The sequence below is a fragment of the Alligator sinensis genome, unplaced genomic scaffold (assembly GCF_000455745.1).
Source record: "Alligator sinensis unplaced genomic scaffold, ASM45574v1 scaffold1131_1, whole genome shotgun sequence".
NCBI lineage: Eukaryota > Metazoa > Chordata > Crocodylia > Alligatoridae > Alligator > Alligator sinensis.
Genome location: NW_005842218.1, coordinates 864,247 through 882,851, shown reverse-complemented (window position 1 = coordinate 882,851; position 18,605 = coordinate 864,247). Strand labels below are relative to the sequence as shown.

The 18,605-nt window shown below is 42.4% G+C and overlaps 1 protein-coding gene across 1 annotated transcript in view; it reads left to right on the top strand.

Annotated features, from left to right (window-relative positions):
• LOC102378958 overlaps positions 1-18,605 on the top strand; it is a 70,314-nt gene that overhangs the window by 43,235 nt on the left and 8,474 nt on the right. The window contains 6 exon segments of the mRNA XM_014521506.2: positions 1,375-1,436; positions 6,005-6,118; positions 8,095-8,176; positions 10,399-10,685; positions 10,687-11,940; positions 12,988-13,051. Of these exon segments, the coding sequence (XP_014376992.2) occupies positions 1,375-1,436; positions 6,005-6,118; positions 8,095-8,176; positions 10,399-10,685; positions 10,687-11,940; positions 12,988-13,051 (1,863 nt within the window).

Here is an 18,605-nt window from a genome sequence, read left to right as displayed (position 1 = left end):
CCTGCATCTAAGGATTTTGTGACCTGGTCATAGAAGGCCACCAGGTTGGTCTGACAGGACCTGCCTATATTGAACCCATCTTGGTTGCCCCTAAGCATAATCTCCCCTGCTGGCCCCTCGTGGACATGCACCAGTATAATTCTCTCAAAAAGCTTACCCAGGATCGAGGTAAGACTAACTGGCCCATAGTTTCCTGTGTCCTCCTTCCTCCCTTTTTTGAAAACGGGAAACACATTGGCCCTTTTCCAGTCCTCTGGCACCACACCAGAGCACCATGAGTGCTTGTAAAGCCGTGCCGGGGGTCCTGCAATGACCTCCGCTAGTTCCCTCAGCACTCTGGGGTGGAGGTCGTCAGGACCTGCTGATTTAAATATGTCCAGTCCCACCAGAAGTTCCCTGACTAGATCCTCACTGACCCTAGGTCTGGGTGTGCCTCCCCAGGGGCCTACAGGGGTCCTGGTAGGGGGGAATGATCCATTCCCTGCTCAGAAAAATGGAGGCAAAGAAATTGTTAAATAGGTTAGCTTTATCATCTGGTGCGACGACCAGATTTTCTAGCATGTTTTGCAGAGGCCCCACGTTACCCGGTACCTTCTTTTTACCCCCTATGTATTTAAAAAAGGACTTCTTGTTGTCCTTGATCCGGGTAGCTAGTTCCAGTTCCATCTCCACCTTGGCCTTCCAGACCGCCCCCTGCAGCCCCGAGCAACTGTGGTATAGTCCTCCCTGCTGATGGCCCCTCCCTTCCATTGGGTGTACACCTCCCTTTTAGCCAGGAGATGTTCCCGGATGCTTTTGGTGAGCCATGGGGACTTTTGCACCCTCTTGCCCCCTTTGATCCATGTTGGGATTACCTCCCTTTGGGCTTGGAGGATTGATTATTTAGTTAGGAGAGAAGATGAAGGAAAATGTGATAAGTCTTCAAATACCTGAAAAGCAATTATGAAGAGGATAGAGACAGTCTTTACTCTGTAGGAGTGGCTGTAGGAGACAGAACTAGGAGCAGTGGCCTTGAGCTGCAGCAAAGGAAATTTAGGTTGGAGCTTAGGAAGACCTCTCTGACTATAAACGTGGTTAAGCGTTGGAACAGGCTACCTCGAACTTGTGGAATTTCCACCTTTGGAAACTTTCAAAATCAGTTTAAAGAGGCAAAAGCAGTTTGGCAAGGATGGTTTAGTCAGGGGGTGATCCCGCATTGAGCAGGGGACTGGACTAAGTGGCCTCATGAGGTTCTTTCCACCCCTACTTTCCTATGATCTTGCTATTACAACTGGTCTTGAGAATATCTGTGTTATTAATTCATAGAAAAATTAATGAATTGCATTTGTTGCAGGATTCAAGTGGATTTTATTTAGTGTTTAATTTCAATTGCAGATACAGAAAACAAAGCAGATTTGGTTTCAATTAGAAGAAGCTTTGAAAATGTTAACCTAAAGGTAAGATCATTTCTGTTGCGCTTTCTGCGTTAATTATAATAGGACACTCTCTCTCTCTCTTGTTTTGGTTTCTTGTTTGTTTTTATTTAAACTATTTTTATGTGGACTTTTTTGTGAAAGGTGCTCGGCAGACAGTTGCAAAACCTGGTTAGCTGCAGCTCAAGTACTGTACAGGCTGCAACTGTACAAGTTTCTCTTCTTCATTCATATGCATCTCTTTCTTTGTTGTTAGAACATCTGTGTCTAAATCTGAGTCCTTCAGTCCTCTGAGGTTGCTAACAGATATTCTGTTAGCCCTTGCAGTCCTTTTATGAACTAAGTGGTAATCCCCAAAGCCATTTCACATAAGCTGCCCTTTAGGTTTCTTAGTCCCACTGAGGACAGTTAGGGACTTACAAGATCTTAAAGAGCAAATGAGGGAAGCCTGAGGGCAAACTAGGCTTTAATAAATTGCACTGCCCTGGGGGGCTACTTAGCCTGGCATAGCACTGTACTAATTCAGCTACCCTGCTTTCTGGTTCCAGAGCTAGCGCATTCACAGCTAGCTCAGCATATCTCTGCATGGCACTGCACTGTCCGATGTAGTCGTACTCTGTGTTTCTATATAAATAAATTGTGAGACTTCATCTGAAATACCATTTGCAATTTTCCTTAACCCATTTTGCCAGTTCAATTATTTCTCCTTTTATTTTATTTATTTACACTACTGTTATCTCACTGGATTCAACTGGACTTGACACATAGAGCTTTTCCTTTTTGAACACTGAAAGACTAAAAGCAGTGCTGAAAGCAAAAAAATCAAAGCTGTCCTGTCATCCCTACCAACCCCTGCCATACCCTGCTTTTATACTATTCTGTCCCTGTTATGTAAGTAACTTGGCCTGTCACAGGGTGTCAAACTTGCCCTGCCCCCAGGCTGGATCTAGACTGCAGGGCTCCTTGCAGGCCAGATTCAAACACAAGTGTGGGGACACCATCATGCATGCCCAGTGTGGTTTTGTGTCCTGGTTATGCAGCAGGTCTCATCCTGAATTCCTGTCCCCCCCTACCAGCCCCATGGACCACACAGTATGTCAGTGCAGGCCAAATCTGGCCCATGGGCTATACATTTGATGCCCTAGACCTGTCATGTTAAGTCTTTCAATTTGCATCAATATGCATTAATTATAAGGGGAGAGGGAGAGAAAAATATGCTTCAAACGTTTTCACCTCTCTCTAGGGATACCTCAAACCGGTTGGAAACTCTCCTATATCTTATGAAGATTTTTCCCAGTATCTTACAAAACTTGATACTTCTGCTTCTGCAAATTCAGGCCTAAACCCTTCAGCTCAACTCTTCAGCTTCACTAAAACCATACAGATAATTTAGTTAAGATCTAAGTTTAAATAAAAAAAACATTAATTTATTTTAAAGCTGTCTTAAACTTTCTTGAGCAACACCCATCTCAAAGTTTATGGCAGAATGGGATGGAATAATATGAGTGATCAGAAACATGAGGCTCAAATGTTGACATGATTTTTAAAGTGAGATTGTTGAAAGGCATGAATTAAGGGGTTATAATAAAAGTATATAAAATAATGGATAGTATAGAGCCTGTGCTCAGCTTTTTCTGATCTGGTCATCGAGTACAAGAACTTGGGGAAACTAGAATGTGGTGAAAGCAAAATAAGTAAAAGGGAGGAAATGCTTTCTCACAAACACATATATCAAATGTGAAACCTATTGCCACAGGCAGGCAGTCATTGAAGCTGAGAAGTTAGCAACATTCCAAGAGGGATGGGATGTCTGTGGATATCAAAACTATCCAAAGTGGTTTGAAGCAGTATAATTATTATTTTTTTTAGAAGTGATATTAATAACAAGGCTTCAGGCCAACCTCAAGTTAGTTAAGTCGGGTAAAGTCTAGTATGTAGGGCAGATTACCCCGTGTCCGCTTTCTTCAGTCTTCTTACGCATACTTTCTAAAACATGTGGTAGTGGCCACAAACAAGATACTGAAGGAACGTGTGTCTGATTCGATAATGAAACTCATGTTTTGATAAAGGCCCATTCGCACTCAGAAGTGCTGACACCCAGGTAAAGGAGTGAATTAAGGGGGAAAAATACTTGTGTGTGGATTATCATGCCCATGGCTGCTGTTTTTTATCATATATAAAAAATTAAATATAATTTGAGACATGCAAAGTCCTGCATTTGGGGCAGAACGATTGCATGAACAAATGCAGACTGGGGGATGATTGGCTAGGCTGTAGTACTGCAGAGAAGGACCCCATAGGGTTATGGCAAACTGCAAGCGGAATATGAGTCAACAGTGTGCTCTTACTGCAAAAAAAAAAAAAGCCAACAGCATCCTGGATTATATTAATAGGGTTGTCACTTGCAAATCAAGGGAAGTGATTCTTCTGTTGCATTCAGCACTGTTAAGACCCCATTTGGAGTACTGTTTGTAGTCTTAGACCCTATGCTTCAAATAGGACACAGACAATTTGGAAAGAGTCCTTTGCAGAGCAAGAAAAATGATTAGGGTCCTGGGAGACAAATTTTAAGGCTGAAAGAACTAGGGCTACTTCATCTGAAGAAGTGACCAAGTGGGGATTTGATAACAGTCTTCAAATACCTGAAGGGTGATTATAAAGAGGGTGGAAATGGGTTTTTCTCTAGGGCTGTAGGGGACAGGACTAGGAGAAATGGCCTCAAACTGCAGCAAAGGAAATTTTAAGTTGGAAATTAGGAAGAACTTCCTGACTATGACGGGAGTCAGGCATTGAAACAGGCTACCTAAAGAAACTCATGAGGTCCCTTTCAGCTCCACTTTCCTATGATCCCCTTTATAAGATCATAGGAAAGTAGGACTGAAAGACCTCATAAGGTCATCTAGTCTAGCCCCCTGCTCAAGGCAGGATCATCCCTGACTAAACCATCTTTGCCAAGTGTCTGTCTAATCTACTTTTGAAAGTTTCCAAGGATGGAAATTTTATGTTTGTGGTTCTCTGCCTCTGGAGTAACTGTCACCAAGGATTTTGGAGTCTTAGAAAGGCCATAGACAGATGTGCATTTGAAGTGCTCAAAGTTCTACTCCAGTTCAAAGCCCTTCAGTTCTCGGCAGATCTGTGGTTTCCAACCAGGCCTTCCCCCCATCTTATTCCAAATCTCTGTAATGGTATACTGAAGCTTCATGGTAGGGGCAAATGCAGACCTTCAGCATCTTACAGTCGTCTTTGGGGGAGCAGGGGAAGGAGGGAGTGGGAGTGGAGTAAGGTGGACAACCACTAGCTCACATGAGAGCACTTGTTAGCTGTCTGCCCTGCTCTCAATCTCCCCTACCCTCACCCCATGAAGCACTGGGATGACGGAGGACTGAACACTCTGGTGTTCCGACTCAGTGTTCCAAATGGTGCACAGAGGGATTTTAGGAAACGTTTTGTCCATGCATTTCTGTACATTTGTTGTCTGGAGCACTTCAAACAGAACATCTGTCCAGGGCCAACTCCTCTTTCAAAATGTTTTTGGCATTTTATTATTTACTTTCTACTGAGGGACACTGGCTAAGAACAAGTCATCTTCGGAACAGGATCAGTCGGGGTGGCATGTGTCCCTGCACAACTGATCCAGCTCATTGGCATCCACAGACATCACCAGGGCTGCTGTTCCACAAAGTCAGGTCCCCCTGGAGCTTCAGTGGCCTAATCCTGTGGGAGAGCCCATGCAGGTTCCTCCACTTGCAGATGTGTATCCTGAGTCAAGGTGAGGCAGCCTGATACTTGTGCTGCAAGAATTCTCTGCAAGAGAATTCCCATGCCACAAGCAAACAGATGTCTTGCCATTTAAGTCATCACAAACTGTGATTTCCTTAGGCACTTGGAACTGTGCCAAGGAGCTAGGATATCTGTTTGCTCACTTTGTTGGCACAAGGGTGATACCTGTTTACATCCGCTGAGACAGGGGTGTTCTAGCCCAAGGTCCCCTTGTTAATCAGTGATGTAGCCAGGGGCAGACTTGAGGCATCCAGGGCAACAATCCACTGTTTTTACCTCTCAAGAAAAATCTTCCCCCTCTCCCAAAATCATAATCAACCTTTTTTTTCTTAAAGATCAAGGTGAAGTAAGTCTGTAATACTGAAGTTGGATAGTAGAGTAGGTGGAGTAGCATTGTTTTTAACCTGCTCACATCATGTAATCATGCAAGTTTTTGGAAGATGAACTTTCTCTAAGGACTTGGATGTAGCTATTTATGTGTACTATTTTTAGAAATGCAATATTTTTTGTATAAAACATGTAATATACATGTACATACAAAATACATGTAATATAAAAATTAGGTTATAATTACTGAACATTTTAATACTCTTTACTTGGAATGTAAAGTTAGTTCATTCAAAATACAGTACTTTGAGTATGCCATAAGAATGTATTTATTAATAGTTATACCTATGTTTTTAATTTTTTTATTAATTTGAATAATAGGGATGCCAATATTATGTTTTTGACAAAGTATTTTATTAATTTGTACTTCATAATATTCTGTTGACGTGGCTATTTCTGGTGGGGCTCTTTTTTGACAATGATAGGAAAACAATATTCTGCTTGCAAACCCTTCTGAGATGGAAATGGGAGACAAATTCAGAGTTCGTGTGGATGTTTTAGTACAAGGTGATGATAGAAACATTCCCAAGTGGATTACGGTAACATATTGACTTTTATTAGTAGATGTTTAGGATTGTAAATCCAAAAAACAGCTGACAAAGCCGATAGGGAAATACATAGTGCCCGAGCAAGGGACTAACAGTAGAAGGATGGGGGTGAGGAGGGGAACGCAACTTGGTTACAGGAGATACAATGTTAGCCAACTAAGCCCGGGGGTAGGGGTGGGGGGAAGGGGAGGGAGGGGGTTCGCGACGCTGAGAGAAAAAGAAGATAGATACACACAAACCCCTTACAATGGTCCACAATGGTGGAAGAAGTAGTCCGAAGAAAAGGTGTCATGGTCCAATACTACATTTAGATAGAATCCATTAACTGTTTAAAATTGTATTTTTAAACTACTTGCCAACTTAATACTTAGTGTGCCTATTGCTAGGAACAATTCAAATGTGCAAGAGCTTCATTAGTAGAAAATAGGATAATTCTCTTGAAGATAGAGCATCTTAATCACTTATAAACATTTGAGTTGATTTAAAATTTAGTGTTATAAGGAAACTGCTGAATCAGTATACCCATTATAAATACAGGGTTGAGCGCAGTATATCCCAATCTGTTTTCCTCTCTTCTTGGTGGAAATCCAGTGATATCCTATTAGAGTAAACTTTAATAAGCTCATTAAGACTGATTTTGGGGGTGATTTTTTTGGTTGCTAAATATTAATCTATACTACATTAGCTAATTTATGTAACATTACTTTAAATGCTCAGCTATTTCTTTGTAGTCTCTTAATGACTTTTTTTTCTTCAATAAGGGTTACAGACCCTGCCAAGTAATGTTTATGGAATTTTTTTTATTATTATAATTGCCATACAGAGTATAATTTTATTTCCTCTTTGTAATCTGAGTTTTGATTTGACTTTTGTCTCTTGAGATGAGTTTTGTCCCCGTTGCTTTTAGTATTAAAGGAAAACTTAAAGGAACTGAGCAAACAGTATTCAAATAGCCTTTTTTACATTGCACATTATTTTTTCCGGTTATAGAGGTAAAGACGAATTTACACATCTTAGTTGGCCTGCTAAAGTAGGGATGTGAAAGGATAAACACTTCAATGTTAAGTGTATTTATACTGATAATTTATTACTGGTTAACGTTTAGCACAGGGCGCAGTTTGGCTCGAAAGGAAAGTGGTGCAGTGCCCCAGGAACAGGAAGGCGGCAGGGCAGGCAGGAGGGAGGAGCAAGGAGAAGAGGGAGGGGCAAGAGGGGAGACTAATAACCATAGCCTATGAGGTTAAAGAGGAAGACAGCGGGCAGCTTAATTAGCTGCTTGTTCACAGGTGTCCCTTCTTTCCCAGCGCACCAGTGGCTTCAGCAGGCTGGGAGAGCCCCTCACCTACTGCTGCATCTGTATTGTCTGGTAGGGTATCCCACTGCTAGCTCCCCTTTCCCTCCCCTTCCCCTCAGTCAAATGGCCCAGGGAGCAGCTCCCAGCAGCAGCCATGTCCAAGCTTCTGTGTTACCGCTTAATCATTTAACCAATATGATTAGGGAAGGCTAAACAGATAATTTTTTAAATAATATTTATATCCCTATGCTGAAGAACCAGTATTGTTATGATTGTTCTTTAGGGAAAATAGAAGTTAGGTTTGTTGTTGAGTTGCCTGGTACTTGTTTTATAAATCTAAGTAAATGTAAATATTTGGGAGCGAAATGTAAATTTTATGTTTAATTTAGAAATGAACAAAGGTGATATAAGATTTTGAATACTCTACAAAATGTCCTTTGAAGTTTTACCTACAATTACTTTGCATAATAAATCTTATTGAAGCTTTTATTAAACTGGAGAAAGTATTGAATGGAACTTTCTCTTCCTGGATTTCATTAAGCTACTCCTGAACAAGGTCATACCTCTCTTTCTCTCTTTATTTAGCACTAGTAAAATGGATGTCACAATCCAATGATGCTTGGGCACTAATGTAATAGATTCTCTAATTGAGTTCTGTGAGGTTTTTTTTCAGGTGGCACCTAGAGAAAAACCGGAAAGTATTTACCTACTTTCTCCATTACAAGGGCTAATGGAGACATCTAAATCTGTATTTGGTGAGCATCGTACTGAACATATTATTATTGATTTTAACGTGTTTTATCAGAGACACAGAAAAGTGTGCGTTTTCTGAACATGAAAGTACAGTGGCTTGAACTCTTAAGGCGCAGGTACATATAGGCGCATTATTAATGCTTTTCTAGAAATGTATTAAAAAAATTAAAAGGAAAAAGTGGCTAGTATAAATGAAGCCCAGTTAATTAAAAGTGACCAGAACAAAAGCTTTTGAGAATCCTGAGAAGAAAATTTTGTTTGGTAGTATCTGTTATTAGGTCAATTAATAATAAATAATTAGTAAGTCATGGAACACCTGCACAAACACCCCTCTTGGTCCAATTAAAGCTATTACCAAATTAATTTTGCTTCCTATATGTTCCCAGCTACCACAGCACTTTAAAAAAGCTCAATAATATTTAAGCTTGGTGATTTAAGCTCCTCCCTCCTAGTTCGGTCACATACTCTGGACACTCACCTTGCTGGGATCATCTGAGTTCAGCAGTCTTTCCTGCCCAAGCACAGGGGGCTGGACCCGGTGTTGGGAGGTCCCTTCCAACCCCAAACATCTATGAATCTATGAATTTTTACATGCTTTAGTGTTTGCCTTGGTTTAAATGCAGGGAATACATCCAGGAAAAAAACTACTTCACAGTTAAGGCGGCTAGGAGCTGGAACCACCTTCCAAGGGAGGTGGTGCTGGCCCCTACCCTGGGGATCTTTAAGAAGAGGCTGGATACCTACCTGGCTGGACTCATTTGAGTCCCGTTTTTTGTTTTTAGGGTTCTTTTGTTGTTCTCCTGCCCTGGCGGGGGGTCGGGCTAGAAGATCTATTTGGTCCCTTCCGACCCTAAAACTGTGAAACTATAGGAAGAGCACACACCAACTGCTGCAGCTTCCTTAGCCTGACGAAGGGTTTTTGAACCCAAAAGCTTGCTTAATAACTATTCTCCAACCATTTGGGTTGGTCTAATAAAAGATATCAAATTCACCCAAGGAACCTTGTCTGGGAGTACAGTGATGCATTTTTGTCTGACATATCTGTTGGATTTGCTTCCTTGCTACTTTTGCTCCCTTTCTTCTGCAAGAGAGTACCAGACTAAAATCCTGCAAACCTGCAACAGAAGACTCCCATTTATTTAAGTTCAAGTTTCACCCCTCTGGAGACTACAGATATTGGGCCTATCAATATATTGCTTCAGCCCAAGGGAAGTTTTTATTACTGACACATTCAAGGCTCCTGCAGTCTTATAGGAATATGCAGCAAAGCACTCTAGATGATAAAGAGATTCTTTTAGTTTTGTTAAACAATAGAACAAAGTTAATTATTGTGTTGCTCATAACGCAATTGTAATTTAATCTCAAGAGTGTGAGTCTCTTTCATGACACAAACTAACATGAGTGCTCCTAGCCAGATTCCATTAATCAATATTTGGTTACTTTTATATGAAATACTTAACACTTCACAGTGTATTATGTTTTGCCTCAGAGACCAAAAATGTTTACATTTTCAGATGAACAAAGTAAATTTAATGCTGTATTTTCTTATGTTTTAAGACTTGTTTTATGCCATTTCTTTCTAAGAAATTTACCTTGGACTTTCCAGTCAATGTCAGAAATTTTGAAAAGGAGAGACTGTATTTTGCCTTTGGAATGAAAGTACTTTAACTTTCTTTCAGCATTAAATTTCTCTCTCAAGCATTTTTTGGCCGCCTTTCTAAAATAACTCTACATTTTATTTTCTAAAACATTATCCGTTATCTGTAATCTGTTAATACAAAAATGTTCACAAAATATGTATAAAAATCTTCTTGCTTAATTACCCTTTAACTCGATGATAATTATGTTTAAAAAATACTAGAGATTTTAATCATGTATCAAAAAAATCTTTATTAAAGCTGAGTTTTATAAGGCTTCATTAAGAGATGAAGATCAACACAGAATACTTCACAGCATTTGACAGTCTATTAATGTTATAGACTCATAGTATGTAATAAATGTTACTAGAAAGTTTCTAATTACTATTTTGCATAACTTTATTTGGTAATGGTTTCAGGGACGAGTCTATACTATTATATTAGAAAGGGTCTAATTACTATTTTGCGTAACTTTATTTGGTCTACAAGGAAGCTAAGGTAATGGTTTCAGGAGGAAGGCAGAGTCAGGTAACATGTTTTGCTTCCAAATCTCAAATCACATGTTTCCGCTGTTCCTTTTTTATCAGAAGATACAGTTGCACCCAGATGTCGACCTCTCATGGAGAAAAATGAAACTGGCTATGATAGCTTTTATGAAGAGTACCAGTCTGCAGATGAAGAATGTTCCTGGAGCAATGTCACACTTGCAGACTTGTATCCAAGCATGGTGGAGAACCTTAGCAAGCTGATCAACAGACAAACTCAAAGAAAAATAGCTGATTACATCATCAGAAACTACAAACGCAGAGGATGGCATCCTAAAAAATCAAGACTTAATGTTACCATGGTAAAAACAAAAAGGTTGAGGCCAGCTAAGGTTGAGGCCAGCTAAAGTAAAGCGCATCCTGCTGAACACATATGGTGGTAATGATCAGGAGAAACAAAAATTACTTCCTGGAACTAAAGTCAATGAGAATAATTATGACACATGTTTAACTAGGGATGAATCTGATGTGCTGTCTTGCTTACCTTTTAATACTGAAGAAATGGAAATAGACTGTATAATAGACTGTTCTGGAAGTTTCGCCAATAATTCTTACACTGAAAGAACAGACCAAAACATCTTGAAGTCAACTATTTTTCCAAATGCAGTCATTAGAACAGACGAAACATTGTTGGTTGAGAGTCCACCTCAAGCCACTCTGTCACTGAAGCATTCTCAAGGTAGCCCAGCTGAGAAGCTTCCTGAAATATCTTCTCAGAAATACCCTTCTGTAACTTGCACTGGAGGTTTGGGATCAGTGTCTCTTTGTCTAATGAAGGATGGTGAGAACAGCAAAATTGATGGTGTAACTTTTGATAGTACCTCAGAGAGAAACACTCCCACTCGCAACTTTAATGCCGATGCTAATACCTTTCTGTCGCTGAACAACTACTCCTTAGCAAGAACATCAGATGTATTTCACAGACAGCCTGAAATAAAGCCAATCGAAGGAGGTGTTTTGTTGCAGCGCAGTCATTCATTTTCCTCACTTCCTGTGAATCGGAGTCCTAGCAAGGCTCAGCAGAAATATGAGACTGCGTTTGAAAAAGTTTACCAGAAGCTGTGCTCTAAAGAACTTCAGAAACCACTTATATTTCCAAAACCTCCTTCAAACCTAAGGGGATTTGAAGAGAAAGAAAGTTTATTCAAAATTAACTTTTCTGAATCTGAAAAGTGTCATAAACAGTATGAACATGCATTTGACAAGATTTACCAGAAGTTACATACTGAAGGGCTTCCAAAACTTCCTACTTTTTTAAGAGCTTCAAACTTAAGGAAATATGAATGCATACAAATGTCTGAAACTGTAAATGCCCTAATTAATTCACCCATAAGAACTTTGCCTTCATTTGCCAGAATTAAGAGAGTAGCAGATATCCACAAAGAAGATCTTTTGTTTTCACCGCTAAAGAGACTGAAAAATGTACCTGAATCTTATTGTCCTAAAGGAGCATGTCCAAAGTCCTCTCGTAAGAAACATGTTAACTCTCAGACGACTGGCATGGACTTATCAAACACAAAGGATGAGATTGTTGTCAGCCTCTCTCAAAGTCCAAATAATCAAAATTATGACTCTGAGAACTTTGTAAGGAAACTTTTACTGTATTGCCTTTTTTTCCCCACGAACACACCTGAAATGTTAAATGTCTTGTCTCATGTCCTCAAAATCTACATCCTGGGGAAAACTTTCAGCCTTATTTAATGTAGAAACAGTCAAATAATTTAAAAATATTAAACAATATCTTTAATTTTAGTTGATTGCAGTGACTATTGAAAGAAAAAAACCCAAAAAACGTTTTGCTCTTTGAACATTAACTAAATCATATTGGCTAAGTAAAGACAGTCAAAAAAGCCCAAGGCTAAATTGATTCAATCTTCACAGGTTAGTCTAAACTGCGTATATTGAACTGACACGCAAGTGAACAGACATTTATTTTTGATTCGGGAAAAGCAACCACGTGCCTACAGTGGCCTAGGCCAAAAGCCGGTGGGGGGCGGCACTAGAGCATACCCACTTGCTCAGCCTGCCCACTCTGTGAAGTAGGGATTTGCAGGGGGAGATGAAAAGCATCCTGGGATGGTGGGTGACTGAGAATTAACTAAACTGTGGAGGAGATCTGGAAGTTCAATAAACCTAAATCACTTAAGCCTGATACGACACCCATCCAGATTTATCTTTAACCAGTTTTGGCCATTTTGAAAGTAGTTTATGTGCACTGAGCTTCTGTATATTACAGATTTGAACCAGTTTCCAATCACTTAGACCTGTTTGTGTGTAATTTCTGTCCCTAGCCCTTAACAACTTTCCTGTGAAACTGGCAAGTATTACTCCCATTTTATTGTTGGGAATACTGATGTTAAAAACTTCATAAGGTCCTGTTGAAACCAGTAGCTTTTTACTAATTTTTATAGGTCTTAAATTGGTCCCATAGTCCAGGGTTTCTTGTCCTGCTCTCCAGCAGTGTTCCCTCTAAGCTGTGTGGCATGTGTGGCCGTACAGGCATGCTCATGCTGTGCTCCCAAGCGTGGCCGCGCACACCACACAGCTTAGAGGCAATGTTGCTCTCCAGTTCAGGCAACGAATGCTGAGATGTTTGAAAACTCACTTAATTTATCAATGTTTTTCTTTTAGAATGTTGGGTTTCCTGCTTCTCCAAATCATACTTTTCTTGTTCATCCAAGTACTTTCCTGCAAGGTAAGTTCCAGAAGGCCTTGTGAGGTAATTGCTTTATAGGTTAGGAGAACTGCTTTACAGGATAAGCCAGTAGATCTCTGCAAATCATTTCCTAAATGACATCCATTTCCCCTCCCCCAAAACACACCTCATACAAAACAAATCATGAAAGGTTTTGTGAACTGCAGCTTGAGAGTTGTTTGGCTATTGTCTTCTTCCATTAAACCAAAAACTCCTTATAAAAAAATTATATAGTGTTTTTTCTTCTCTAATCTGCTTCAAATGATGTACACAACATCTCTGTTAATGTGAATGGGGAAATTGGTAATTAGTTAATATTATGCTTTAGGAACCAAATACTTTTATTAACAGTTTTAGGGTATGTCAACTTCCAGCTGCATTTGGCAAAATGTGGTTTGTTTTGTGCTTTAGATTGACTAGCTTACGGAGTTTTGTGCGGGCCGGGAGCGACCCGGGCCCTTTTCCGTGCTGCACGCGGGCTGTGGCCAGCAGCCCGGGCACGCTGGATCGGAGAGGGAGGGCGACGAGCTGGAATTAGGCACAGACGCTTAACGATAGATTTTAAAGATTGTTTACTTACACCAGAGATGGTAGTGGTGTAGGCTGGAAAGCTTGCTTGAGTTGCAGTTACAGACACAGACAACACGAACGGTCGCATGGAGTTTGCTAGGCTCCACGGAACAGAGCTCCGGATGCTCTGGGTGAGCGCGCCACCAAAATCGGACTCGTAGATACGTCTTATAAATTCTTTCCGCTCGAAGACGGGAAGAGGTGGGCGATGGATCAGGTCGCCAAGCTCCTCTGAATCTCACACAGGGTCTGTATTACCCTGCCGTGTATCCAGAGTCTCCACGAGATGGATGTGGAGTCCTCTTCGGCTTGGGCGGAAACTGCTCAAGCCTCTTATACGGCTAACAGGCCAATCGTTAGCTGCCACCGTCGTTGCCCGCCACGGGGAAATATTTTAGAATTAGCCAATAGCAGGGAACGAATTTGCATACGGGTGGCGGGAACTCTTTTGCACCATGCATTTCTCTTGCAACTTGAGCAATGCACCCTGCAAAAGAAGCTGCAAAGAGGCGGGAAACTCGTCCCTGCACCGGGGTTCTCCTCTGCAAACGGAAACTCTCCCGTGCAATGAAGTTGCAACCTGGCGGGGATAATTCTGGTGCCAAAGCACACACAAAATCATGCCTTTGGGTCATGACAAGTTTAAGTGATAAGAATGGTGTGCTTGAGTTGATAAGAGAATTTGCTCAAGCTCTAAATTTGAAAAATTAAGAATGTTTTTTGTCTAGAGGTATACCAATATATCAGTGCCATATTGGATCGGCACCAATAAAAGGAAAATTAACATTATCGGCTTTTTTGGGTGGTGTAGCCAATAACATTAACCAATAAATATAATATGCTTTCTGGCGAGGGCCCCCAATTGCCACATGCATGCACACAGCTGGATGCATGCATGTGCCCAGGAATGCAGGCCGGCAGGTTGGAGAGCAGAGCCCCACAGGTAAGTTTGTGGCAGGGAAGGGGCATGGGAGAGGGAAGGGGTGTGGGGGGTGCAGATCAAGGTCCCTCATGGTGAGGGAGGGAGCAGGGCAAGGGCTGGGGGCACTGCCCAGCCTTGGCGGTGAATGGGACCTGGGACTGGGGTGGCAAGCAGGATGGAGCCGCAGGCAGCTTTTCCAAGGCGTACGGGGGGGTGACTCCCCTCTGCTGCACACACCCCCTGGGGCAGGCATAGGGGAGCATATGTCCCCCAGTTTTGTGCATGGGGCAGATGCAGGCTGCCTACTCAGGGCTCTGCTCTGCTGCCTTTCCCTCAAGAGCCCTGTGCTGGTCTCACGCTCCCTGGCAGCAGTGGGGGTGGCAAGTTATGCCTCCTGCTGCCAGGCAGTCAGGGGACATGCAGCCAAGTGCTCCTGAGGGAAAGTCAGCAGGGCAGAGAACCCTGATCCCACAGCGAGCAGCCCACAACCTCCTGCTTGCCCCATTTGATTTCGGTTAAAAGCGTCTGTGTGCTTAAAAATGGGGGTGGCAGGCAGTGTTTGAACTAAAGCGCGTTTGCCAAGCTTTAGTTCAAGCACACCTGCCACCATTTTTAAACACCGGGATACTGATCCCCTGAACAACCTGCCTGCAGCTTTGTCCCACTTTCTGCCCCGGACCTGGATCCTATTCACTGCCGTGGCTGGGCAGCACCCCCAGCCACAGCCCTTGACGCTGCCCCACTTCCTACCTCACCATGGGGACTTCAATCTGCTGCCCTTCCCCTCCACAGACTAACTTTCAGGGAGCTGGTGTCCAATCTGCCCAGCTGCATTCCTGTAAATTGGTTATCAGATCAGTATTGGGTGATATACCTGGTTCGTGATTGGCCAAGAAAATCTTTCTTGGTGCACCCCTATTTTTTTCATCAGCTTTACATATTTGAAAACTATGGTCTTGTCCTCCCATCCTCTCTTCAAGTCTCCTTTTCTCCAAACCAGCCCTGCCTTGTTCCTTCAACTTTTCCTTGTATAACTTACATTCTATTTGTCACTTGTCTTCTTTTCAGTTTCTCTCTTTTCTTGAAATGTTGCACCCTAAACTGAAAAAAAGTACTTTAGCTAGGGTTTAATCAGTACTGAGTATTGTGGTGCTATCATCTATCTCCCTTGTCTTGCATACAGAGCTTCTGCTAATGCAACCCAGATTTGCATTTTTGGTTGTTTCTGAGTTTTTTGTGACCTTTAACCTCCAGATCCTTTTCATTAGTGCTACTGCCAAGCCAGTTATCCCCTGTGCATCTGTTTTAGTTCCTGGAATTAGCATGTTAATTTTAATCTTTTTCTCCAAAGCATTTATAGCCTCTATTATTTGTACATCCTCTGCAGATTTGATCAGTTTACTCTCTTCCTGTAAAGTAAACAACTCTGAACATGGAACAGGTCCATTTGGAGTCCCACTTGGGACCTTCTGCTCATCTGACATTGAACCGTCAATAGATTCCCTTTGCTTATGGTTATTCAGCCAGCTAATGCTAATTCTAGCGACCCACACTTCTGCTGTTTCCTCATGAGAATATCTTGTGGGACTGTGTCCAAAGCCTTACTAAAATCCAGGGATATTATGTTCACCTCTTACTTTTCCTATCAACTCAGTTACCCTTGTTAAAGAAGGTAATCAAGTTTGTTTAGTGTGGTTTATTCTTAACACATGCATTTTTCCTAGTTATCATGCCTTCCTCCTGACATTTACTGTTTTGTTTCCTCCAGTAGCTTCTCAGGTAGGGAAATGAGTCTGACCAGTGTTTAATGCCCTGGGCTTTCTTTTTCGCCTCTGGAAAGGTGGGCACTACATTAGTCCTTCTCAGTAGGGGTGTGCAAAATGGTCCGTATTCAATTCAGATTCGGCCCAAATCGGGGACAGTGATTTGATTAGTTGATTCGGATCACTGTCCCCAATTCGATTTGGCCAAATTCGAATCTGAAGATGTGGAGAATCAGTGATTCAGCCATAGGCACAGCTTTAAATGTTTTTTCTACATACCTCAAGGTACCAGGTGTGGCTTGTGAACACTGCGATGGTGGGGCAGATGGAGTGTCCTGCAGGGGCGGGGGTCCCTGCGTGCTCTGTGCCAAACCCAGAAGTGGACCTTGAGTACTTCTGGTCTACTTCTGGGTCCTCCACCGAGCATGCAGGGAGCCCTCCCTTGCTCCCCCGGCTCGGCAATTTGGCCACGGGGGGACCCCGGGTACCCCCCCAGACCCAAGAGACACCAGTCACCAAGCAGGGGGGTGCAGGGTGTCCCCCAATACACTTGCCAGCAGACCTGGAAGTGGACCAGAAGTGCTTCTGGTCCCCTTTTAGGTTTGTTGCCGAGCACACTGGGGACCCCCTCCCCCCCCACCCCCCGCGCTCCTGAGGGACGCTCCATCCACCCTACCATTGCAGCATTCACAAGCTGCCTGGTACCTTGAGGTATGTAGAAAAAACATTTAAAGCTATGTCCAAATCATTGAATCTTTCCGAATCTCTCAGAATTGAATCTGAACCCTCAAGGATCTCCTGATTTGATTCAGAGATTTGGCCACCAAATCAGGCCGAATCTCCACCAAATCAAATCAGCAACCGAAGCTTCTCACAGCCCTACTTCTCAAGTCTTTTGTCTATGTTGCAGCAGCATGTATCAGCCAAGATAGGCCTGTGTGTGTCCTGTATCAGTTGGAAATGCACTCCAGACCCAAAAGTTCACTGGTGAGGCCACTGAGGGGTAGTCTCTCAGGCGGCTCTTGACCCCTTAGTACTTGCCTGTCATCTCTACAGCTAGTTCTTTCAGCACCCATGGGTGTATTCTGTCAGTCCCTCCTGACATAAATTCATTCAGGCTGTCCAAGTTCTCTGACACATTTTTTATGCAACATGATCTTTGTTGATAGTATTTGGCTAGTCTTGTGGTTAGATGTTTGTATGTATGTGTGTGCGGTGTCTTTTGTGACTGAAGTAAATTAGTTACTGAATAGCTTACCTTCTCTGTCTCTTCCATTAATAGCTCACCTATCTGTGAGCTGCTGACTCATAGTTGTCCTAGTCTATTTTTTTCCTTCCTTTGTTGAACCCTTTCTTCTTACCCCTTCAGCAACTTCTACTGAATTGTAACTCTTTTTTTTTTCTGCTTTTGGTTTCCTAATTTTTTTCCCTTCGCTTTTGTTCTGTTTGTGTATTTTTCATATTAGCAGTTGTCAATATTTCCTGTGCAATAAGTTGCATTCAGTTCCAGATTTTCAGTTCAAAGCTAATGGTGATGCTATCACCTTGGAAAAAAATGAATTGGTTTCTGAGAATGTTCTACTTTTGTTGCAAGAAACACTTAAGATCAGCTGAAAGAGATTAGAGGTCCTTTGTTTCCTCAATTTCTTGTGCTTTTCACATGTTGGGCTTTCAGCAGTGAGACCACTAAAGCGCTACTCTGAAGCGTGCTCATATAAGTGTTACTTTCTGGTTCCTGCAAGAGGGCATATGCTGTTTTCTAGGAGCATGAGGAGCAGAGTTGCTGCTGTTTCCAAGTTTGATATTGTGGAATGTTGTCCTTGTCCTAGTATCCCTGTATAATAAAGGGACAAGAAACCACATTTTTCACTCCCTAGACCAGGCGTGGACAACTGTTTATGGTGAGGGCCATATAGGGAGTTTAGATGATCTATCGTGGACCAAGTCAGCCCCCCTTCCCCACTCAACAATGCACCAAAACTACCTATGGGACTTTGGGGTAGATGGGGAGCAGTGTTCAGGAGTGGGATGGGTGAGCAAGGCTGGGTCATGGGGCAGTGACAGTTTGGGGCCAGGCAGGTGATAGGCAGCTGCAGCCAGAGCCCTGCACACTGAGGTAGAAGCCTCCTGCCTAAAGCTCCCCCACCACTTGGAGCAGTGCAGGAGGAAGAGGAGCTGCAGCTAGAGGTGAGGGGAGCAGAACAGCCCTGCCAGCCCAGGCTCTGCCAGACGCACTTCTTCCAGCAGGGCTGTTCCCAGTGTGGCTGCAGCTAGCCGGGGGCTGCTCTGCTCCTCCCCC